Below are 7,932 nucleotides of genomic sequence, written 5' to 3'. Positions count from 1 at the left end.
AAACAGCGCGGGCAATAACGTCATACGTACGTCACCAGCCCGACGTCGAAACTAAGAAAATAGTTTTTCTTAAATATTTATTAGATTTATTCAGTGTATTTCCAGAATAATTTGATGTAAAAATCAAAATAATAAAATAAATTTAGAGCGAACAAATATTTCTTTGAAAGTAGTTCGGATTTCCGGAATTTTTCCTACGCCAGGAGAGTGCCCTGAGAAATAAAATAGTCCATGCTTTCTCGGAAAGCTCTTTTCTCACCACATGAAAACAAAAAAGGAATAGGTTATCGTGTTTAAAAAAATAAGTCTAAACCGTTCGCTGCTTTAATTGTGACAAAGAATTTAATTATAGGAACGTAGGTGGCAGAAAGTGATCTTGTCGGAAGTCGGTCAGTGTCGGATGTATATACTGTCCGAGAAGTGCTTTCCTCTTCCTTTTCTCCTGTGGCCGCCATCGTGTGAGGAGTGTGGTTCCCGGCGAGCCGAGATAGTCGCTAATCAAAAATGGTCAGTAACGTGTAAAATATCTTTTGGAACGCAGCCATATCAGTTTACCTTGTGTAGTGAATCCTAAAAATTGATATCGCGACGTTATTTAGTACAAAGCTGGCGTTTAGAATCTCCCTGTGAAGGAAGGAGCCATTTTAAAACGTTGCTGCATGGACATGTGTCTGGCTGAGACGGCGTGGGGGAGGGGGGTGACACGCTTTATCACGGTTGTTTGGTTTAAAACTTTTATTCCGAAATCACGTACTTTTATAGAATGCCGTGTTGGAGTCCTCAAATAATACGCTTCGCGAATATAATATTAACCTCCCAAAACATTACATAGCCGACTGCTTCATCCCTTTTCGTATTGGGGGGGTGTTCACAACAAGTGAAGTTTTAAAGAAAACGTCGTTTTTCTGTTTTGTGTTGCTTCGCATTTTGATTTGTTGTGAAAATCCTAGCCTTCCTCCTAGGCTGCTGTGTGTTAACAGTACTCTACTGAACTCCCGGAGTTTGTACATTGCACTGGCGCCTAGGTCTCAGAAAAGTAGCACCACCCGAAGAGCTGTGGGAAACTGTCAGATAGGTCCAGTTAAACCAATAAGAGCTGTATTAACATGAAAATCTACAGGAAGTCTTTTGGACAGCCCTGGAACATCGTATTCATGTTCTGTTTCTACCCCTGTAGAAGTAGAGAAAGTTTTGTGGCACCCAGCTGAGCTACAGTTGAACGTATCTAGATCACCAAGAAGAACCAGCTGGTGTTTTTTTTTGTTTAAAGGGTAACACACAAGTGTACTTTGCAGTGATGGTGTAATTTGCGTCTGACCCTGAGCCCAGCGACAGTTTGCCTGCTGTCACCATGCTGGCTCAGAGGGCTGACGAATACCGAGTCTGAGCAAGTTCACTGTGTATTGCTGCATGTGAAGTCATTTTAGTACTTTTTTGTTGAGACATCAGGCTTTCAACCTACCGTTAGTTTTCTATATAAATGCTGCACTTTTGGCAGCGGTTTATAACGCAGAAGACCAAGGGTTTTGACATTGTTGGTCAGGGCTCCGAGTTGTAATCTTAGTTTTTTATAACAATGTCTTAACAGCCCAGTTAAATTGTGGTACCCTGTGTCTACAGGCTTGCGCCAGACCGTTGATTTCGGTCTACTCCGAGAAAGGAGAGGCCTCGGGCAAGAATGTTGTCATGCCTGCCATCTTCAAGGCTCCCATCCGCCCGGACATTGTGAACTTCGTTCACACCAACATGCGCAAGAACAACCGCCAGCCCTACGCCGTCAGTGAACTGGCAGGTGAGTAGGGCAGAGACAGGTGTTGTGCATTGGAGGCTTAGTCCTGGTAACACCAGTCTGTTCAAAGAGACAACTCGCCCATCCTTGGGACCAAAAAAAACCAAACAAATGCTTGCCATTGGTATTCTTTCAAATAAAGCACCACATTTTGGGGTGGTGTGGTGGGCCTGTGGCTAAGGATCTGCGCCTGTGGCTGGAAGGTTGCCAGTTTGTATCCCACAGCCGGCGGGGGAATCCATTGGGCCCCTGAGCAAGGCCCTTAACCCCAACTGCTCCAGGGGCGCCGTATAAAATGGCTGACCCTGCACTCTGACCCCAAGCTTCTCTCCCTGTCTGTGTGTCTCATGGAGAGCAAGTTGGGGTATGCGAAAAGACAAATTCCTAATGCAAGAAATTGAAAATGGCCAATAAAGTGATCTTATCTTATTTTTCCAACATAACCTCACTGTGGTAAGTGGTTTCTGCCCTTTTCTCTTGTACTGTTTCCATGGGTGTACGGTACTGTTGCCACATGATTAAAGTATTTTATGGGCCTCGGTTGGATCCCTCCTAGAAGGAAAAGCTTTGCTGATGAGACTCCACTTCATTGGTCCGTGTTTTTGAAACCCGTGATAACGGTGGAAGTTCTGATGAGCTTTACCCTTCAGGCCACACTTGCCTCTTAACTGTAGCGGTGCACCAGTTAGAGCAGCCTGCTACTCCTGCTAGCCTGTAGGAAACTTGCAGGATTCAGCTTTCTCTCTATCTCTCAAAGTCTGCTTGACTCAGGTGTGATGCTACGACCAAAGTGTGCATCAGTAGTCACTTTGATTAATTGATCGGTCATTTCAGCAGCCTCTTATGGCCTTGTCTGGTGATTGATCTCACACAGTTGAAAGACATGGAAAATAAAGGCAAAAACTGGAGTGTGATGTACAGTTTGCCGAAATTCTGATGCTAGTTCAACATAAGGCTTGCTTTTCGTGTTACAAAAATAAGGATTGAGGTTTCCCAACTGCTTCCTTCGCATTCTGTATCTCAGATAGTAAGAGCCCTGTTTTAAGCTGAGGTTGTAGCTTGATTCTCTTGGTTTGTTGCAGGTCACCAGACCAGCGCTGAATCCTGGGGTACCGGCAGAGCTGTGGCTCGAATTCCCCGCGTGCGCGGCGGCGGCACGCACCGTTCCGGCCAGGGAGCCTTTGGCAATGTATCCTTGCTTGCCATCACTTCCGTGCACTTTACTGCAAGCTGGGAATGGCATAAATGTGTTTAGATAGCTCTGTACTGGTAAAAATGTGGGCCTGTGGTAGGTAAACTAGGGTGGCTAGTCTAGCCGAAGCCCAGTGGATGTGGAGAAGCTGTATTGAAAACATGTCTGCAGTCAGGTGGCTGGGATAGGAGCTCGACGCAGCAGGCGCAAGATACAGCCAGCAGTGAGGGAATTTATAGGTTCTCCACATCAGGGAAAGTGTCAGGGAGTTCAAAAATGACTTTCTCCTTTTAGGGAGAGGAGCGGCTTGCAATGATGGTGTAATTTGCGTCTTACCCTGAGCACAGCGACAGTTTGCCTGCTGTCACCATGCTGGTTCAGAGGGCTGACGAATATCGAGTCTGAGCAAAGTCCACAGTGTAGGACAGTATTGCTGTATTTATTAAGGAGACCACATAGGGTACGTGCCCTGCCTGTTCTATCTCGCTGTACTCTTTAATGCCCAGTGAGTGCATGTGGGGCGAGATCATGTGCCCAGAGGCTTGCCACACGAGCACTGTGTGTGTTGCTCCTTGACTCTGGCGCAGATGTGCCGCGGAGGACGCATGTTTGCCCCCACCAAGACCTGGCGCCGCTGGCACCGCAGGATCAACGTTACCCAGAAGCGCTATGCCATTTGCTCTGCTCTGGCAGCCTCTGCTCTGCCTGCTCTGGTCATGTCCAAAGGTGAGTCCCTGCAGGTGACCCTCTGTGCATTTTACAGTAATGCGCACTGTAGAGAAAGTTTTGTGGCACTGAGAACGAACAGATCTCAGTGCAGAATTGCTTTGTGTAATTCCATTCACTTTTTCATCGATAGATTGTTGGGTACAAGACAGAACAACAAATTCCAACTTTGGAGAAATGTACCATGCTGAATTTTACCTCATTGCTTTTCAAGACTGTTTTTGCACATTAACGGTTAACAAATTTCCCAAATTTGCTAAAAAAAATCCCACTAAGCACTAAGAAGGGTTAAATCAGTTGTATGCTTAGTCTGGTGTATCTGCGTTGTGCAGGAGAGTTTTATATATACCTTGACTGTGTGTGTAAGTTGTTAGTTCTCTTGCTGTGATGGTGTAATTTGCGTCATACCTTGTGAACAGCGACAGTTGCCTGCTGTCACCATGCTGGCACAGGAGGTTGATGACACTTCATTCTGAGCAAGATATACTTGTTAATTAAAACTGATAGCAGTTTGGCTGGCTGCATTTAAGAAGGCACCTTCTCTGTTATGTGGACTTAATTAGAATCTATAAGTAATTCTGACTAGTTTCTCTTGGTTAATTAGCTCAGGATGGGAATTTGAACTGTGTGGCTACATAGTATGCTCATAAGCTAGTTCTTATAGCTAGAGTTGCGACATGAGTTGCATACAGTGGGTTGTACTGCTTTCTTCAATATGCTTTTTACCAATGTCTATTCTTGGTTCCTCAAATCAAGCAATATTTGAACTGAAAACAGGTGATTAAGGGTGACTGTTATCTTAATACGTTAGCATCCTGATACACGTGTGGGATGTTTCCTAATCCCAGATTGTCGGAGTGTATGATCCATGCATAGAGCACTGCAGAGTGTGCCATCGGTATGTGACCCCTGTCTGCCTCTCCAGGTCATCGCATCGAGGAGATCCCTGAAGTTCCCCTGGTGGTGGATGACAAGGTTGAGAGCTACAAGAAGACCAAGGAGGCTGTGCTGCTGCTGAAGAAATTAAAGGCCTGGAACGACATCAAAAAGGTCAGCAGCTGCTTATTGTGGTATCTGAACAGTTAGGGATGTTTTGTTATAAAATTTAGGTAGGAAGCAAGGTCTTGTTCTCCTTTACATGCACTTGTAATTAGATTGTAGTTCTTTCCTGTGCTGGCCAGAAAGGATATTTTGTACGTGTACTATTCCTCAAAAGGTAATGGGAGAAGCCTACAGCATTTAACCAGTAGCATGAAATTAAGCAATTAAAGCTTGTGTGATATTCAGAAAAGGTTGGTGCATTAGATCCAATTCAGCTATGTACTATGATGCCGCTTTTCTCTGTTGCGTGATTGTGGTCAATGGTCGTACTGTGAAGTACAGGTTGTCCCACCACAGACGTGACCCTGGTGTTCTGCTTTCTTCAGGTGTATGCTTCCCAGCGGATGCGTGCAGGAAAGGGAAAAATGAGGAACCGCCGGCGTATCCAGCGCAAGGGGCCCTGCATCGTGTACAATGAGGACAACGGAGTCACCAAGGCCTTCAGAAATATCCCTGGTGTGTTCACTTAGACCACTGTATTGACCCCTGTGGATTAACAGGACTAAAGGTGTACTGTTTTGCAACATTGTCAGAGCCTAGCTCGTGCATTACCAGTCTCGGCGCTTGTACTGAACAAGTCCTAAACCTCAACCTATGTTGTGATGCTGCACTAGAAGGAATGTTCCTAGTTGCCAGGTAGTTATTGAAATCCCAGGCTGTTCTTGGGGTGTTCTCTTTCAGAGAGCTGCAGCTGTGATGAGTTCCCACTTCATGGTCCGTGTTTCTGAAACCCATGATTTCAGTGGAAGTTCTGAGCACTTTTGTCCCCAATCCCGGCACTGCCGTAGGAATATAAAGATTACAAATGAGAGGAGGTCATTTCTACTTCTACTGAAGTGGTGACCAGGCCTAGCCTTGCTTGGTGTCTTGAGATTTGCAGAGATTGAGTAAGAACGTGCTAACATGGCCATCCCTTAGTCAAAACTGTTGTTGCCGTGTTTTTTTTTTTACGGTGTACCATCTGGGCATTATATAATGGTCTCAGTAGCTGAGAAGGGAATCTTTTCATGCTTTGCTCAAAGCTTTAAGAAGAGTGCATTGCTGTTTGTTGAACTGTTCAGTTTTGTTCTACAGCTGCCTGTATTCCTCCCAGTACAGGCCGTGCACTTTGCAGGTAATGAGGGTTTAATAACTTCATATGTTGCATTTTTTTCCCAGGCATCACCCTGCAGAACGTCAACCGGCTGAACCTGCTGCGCCTGGCCCCCGGTGGCCATGTGGGCCGCTTCTGCATTTGGACAGAGAGCGCGTTCCGCAAGCTGGATGAGCTGTACGGCACCTGGCGCAAAGCTGCCTCTCTCAAGGTTGACTACAAGTGAGTGTGTGCAGGCGTAGGGTTTTGGGAGGGGTTGAGGTGGAGCTGGCTATTGACTGCAAGGCACTAGCAGAAGAAGTTGTCTCATCAGCGTTACCTGCAGAAATACTAAAAGTCAAAAGACAAGTCTTCTCTGGTTCTTGTAGTTTAGTCATAGGGCATTTTATTTTTTTATTTATAGTCATAGGACATAGGCAATTTATTTTCTGCTTTGTTGTTTACAGGCAGAATTGTTTCCTCCACTCTGGAAGGGGTGATAACATTTCCAGTTTTATGCTAATTTAAAACGTGCTTGGCTTTTTATATTAATAGTTCCTTTCATCGGTGCTTCAGATTTAAAACAACCTTCTCTGGTGTTTATATTGCCACAAAAACTGTGATGAGTTTCCACTTCATGGTCCGTGTTTCTGAAACCCATGATTTCAGTGGAAGTTCTGAGCTTTTATTTTCATGTTGGTGTCTCCAGATGTCTGAGGTTATCTCCACTGTGATTTCTTTGTGGTTTTAAACTACTTTTTAGGCAGTAATGGCAGAGGAATGGGGCTTTGGTTTCCCATTTTCTACAGCTCTTTTGGCTTTTGCTTATAAGTGTTTTAATATTGCTTTCTAGCCTGCCAATGCACAAGATGACCAACACAGACCTGAGCCGAATCTTGAAGAGCCCAGAGATCCAGAAGGCCCTTCGTCCTCCCAGGTAAGAGTTGTTTTGTATGTTTAGGTCTTCAAGTTGCAAACCCCGACATAGCGTAAAGCGCACAAGCTTTCAATGGAATGCCTATGGTTACTCTTACCAGCAAAGCTGATGGTCTAGCAGCTGTGTAGCAGAAGCGCATCCCTGCTTACCTGGTGCTAGCTGACGGAAGTGTTCACCTCCTGTTGAGAGGCTGTGATGAGTTTCCACTTCATGGTCCGTGTTTCTGAAACCTGTGATTTCAGTGGAAGTTCTGAGCCCTGTATTCCATCTCCTTACCGGCAGCTTCATAATGGAATGAATTACCTTAGGTATTATTTTATTCTGACTTCCTTGAGTAGTCAAAATTGTGTGCTTCTGCCTTGTGCCTTGCATGAAAGATCTGGAGTGCACTGAGAAAACATTGTCCGGCCTGTGGTTTTGTGAGCGCATATGTAGTTAATGTTGAAATGAGTTACATATTGCCTCCTTTGTGGTCTTTGTGAGTTTTGCCAGTTTATCTAAAAGCATTTTCACTTATTCCTGCAGCAAGAAGATTCACCGTAGGGTGCTGAAGAAGAATCCTCTGAAGAACCTGAGAGTGATGGTGAAGCTGAACCCTTACGCCCAGACAGCAAAGCGCCAAGCTATCTTGCGTCGTGACCCCACCGTGAGTATACTGGTTATTGATTTAGAATTAAAACGGTACAGCATCTGGACTCAGCCTTGTTTCTCTCTGCATCATTTCAATGGTTTTTATTCCCAGTTTGCTGAAATTAAGTTTTAAAGTGCCTTGAAAAACTTTCTGTAAAATGGCAATATCCTGGTTCCTCTGCAGATCAAAGCCAAAATGCTGAAACCCAAGAAGGCAAAGAAGACTGCGAAGACAGAGAAAACTAAACCTGCAGCCAAGTAAAGTCCAGTTTATACAGACAGTGAGGGGCAGCATTTCCATCAATAAACTATTGGAAGAAAAACTTTGTAAACTTTGGCTCTTTTTTTAAGTCGCTTTAAAAAAGTGAAAAGCAGTAGGTAAAATACAAGTTTAAAGTCTGCTGGTAGTCCTTAGTTGAAATACAAAGATGCTGCTGGAAGCTGGAGTTCAGTCTTGAGTATAGAGTTTGTACTACACAAGCCAA

The 7,932-nt window shown here is 44.7% G+C and overlaps 1 protein-coding gene and 7 non-coding genes across 8 annotated transcripts; all 8 read left to right on the top strand.

The window, feature by feature from the left end:
* The first annotated feature begins 420 nt into the window (after nt 1-420).
* Nucleotides 421-7,770, top strand: rpl4 (ribosomal protein L4). Its single transcript, XM_088922507.1, has 10 exons — nt 421-507; nt 1,621-1,792; nt 2,872-2,978; nt 3,569-3,707; nt 4,633-4,757; nt 5,135-5,264; nt 5,967-6,123; nt 6,734-6,817; nt 7,343-7,463; nt 7,632-7,770. The coding sequence occupies exons 1-10, from the start codon at nt 505-507 to the stop codon at nt 7,707-7,709; spliced, it is 1,116 nt and encodes a 371-aa protein (XP_088778633.1). The 5' UTR covers nt 421-504; the 3' UTR covers nt 7,710-7,770.
* On the top strand, nt 1,291-1,390 carry LOC148831338 (small nucleolar RNA SNORD16). Its single transcript, XR_016091371.1, has one exon. It is a non-coding gene; the product is annotated as a small nucleolar RNA SNORD16 (small nucleolar RNA).
* LOC148831337 (small nucleolar RNA SNORD18) lies at nt 2,355-2,426 on the top strand. The gene has a single exon (XR_016091369.1). It is a non-coding gene; the product is annotated as a small nucleolar RNA SNORD18 (small nucleolar RNA).
* On the top strand, nt 3,290-3,389 carry LOC148831336 (small nucleolar RNA SNORD16). Its single transcript, XR_016091370.1, has one exon. It is a non-coding gene; the product is annotated as a small nucleolar RNA SNORD16 (small nucleolar RNA).
* On the top strand, nt 4,088-4,186 carry LOC148831335 (small nucleolar RNA SNORD16). Its single transcript, XR_016091372.1, has one exon. It is a non-coding gene; the product is annotated as a small nucleolar RNA SNORD16 (small nucleolar RNA).
* Nucleotides 5,497-5,567, top strand: LOC148831334 (small nucleolar RNA SNORD18). The gene has a single exon (XR_016091368.1). It is a non-coding gene; the product is annotated as a small nucleolar RNA SNORD18 (small nucleolar RNA).
* Nucleotides 6,495-6,565, top strand: LOC148831333 (small nucleolar RNA SNORD18). The gene has a single exon (XR_016091366.1). It is a non-coding gene; the product is annotated as a small nucleolar RNA SNORD18 (small nucleolar RNA).
* Nucleotides 7,005-7,075, top strand: LOC148831332 (small nucleolar RNA SNORD18). The gene has a single exon (XR_016091367.1). It is a non-coding gene; the product is annotated as a small nucleolar RNA SNORD18 (small nucleolar RNA).
* Nucleotides 7,771-7,932: the final 162 nt, after the last annotated feature.

The sequence above is a fragment of the Atractosteus spatula genome, chromosome 7 (genome assembly GCF_055471065.1).
Source record: "Atractosteus spatula isolate fAtrSpa1 chromosome 7, fAtrSpa1.hap1, whole genome shotgun sequence".
Lineage (NCBI taxonomy): Eukaryota > Metazoa > Chordata > Actinopteri > Semionotiformes > Lepisosteidae > Atractosteus > Atractosteus spatula.
Note: the sequence above shows the minus strand (reverse complement) of the source record. Positions and strands in the feature narration are given on the sequence as shown.

Excerpts from the sequence above, each read along its gene's own strand:
- rpl4 (XM_088922507.1), top strand. Across the intron at positions 1,793-2,871 it reads CGCCGTCAGTGAACTGGCAG|GTCACCAGACCAGCGCTGAA; the intron begins GTGAGTAGGGCA and ends GGTTTGTTGCAG. Across the intron at positions 7,464-7,631 it reads TCTTGCGTCGTGACCCCACC|ATCAAAGCCAAAATGCTGAA; the intron begins GTGAGTATACTG and ends GTTCCTCTGCAG.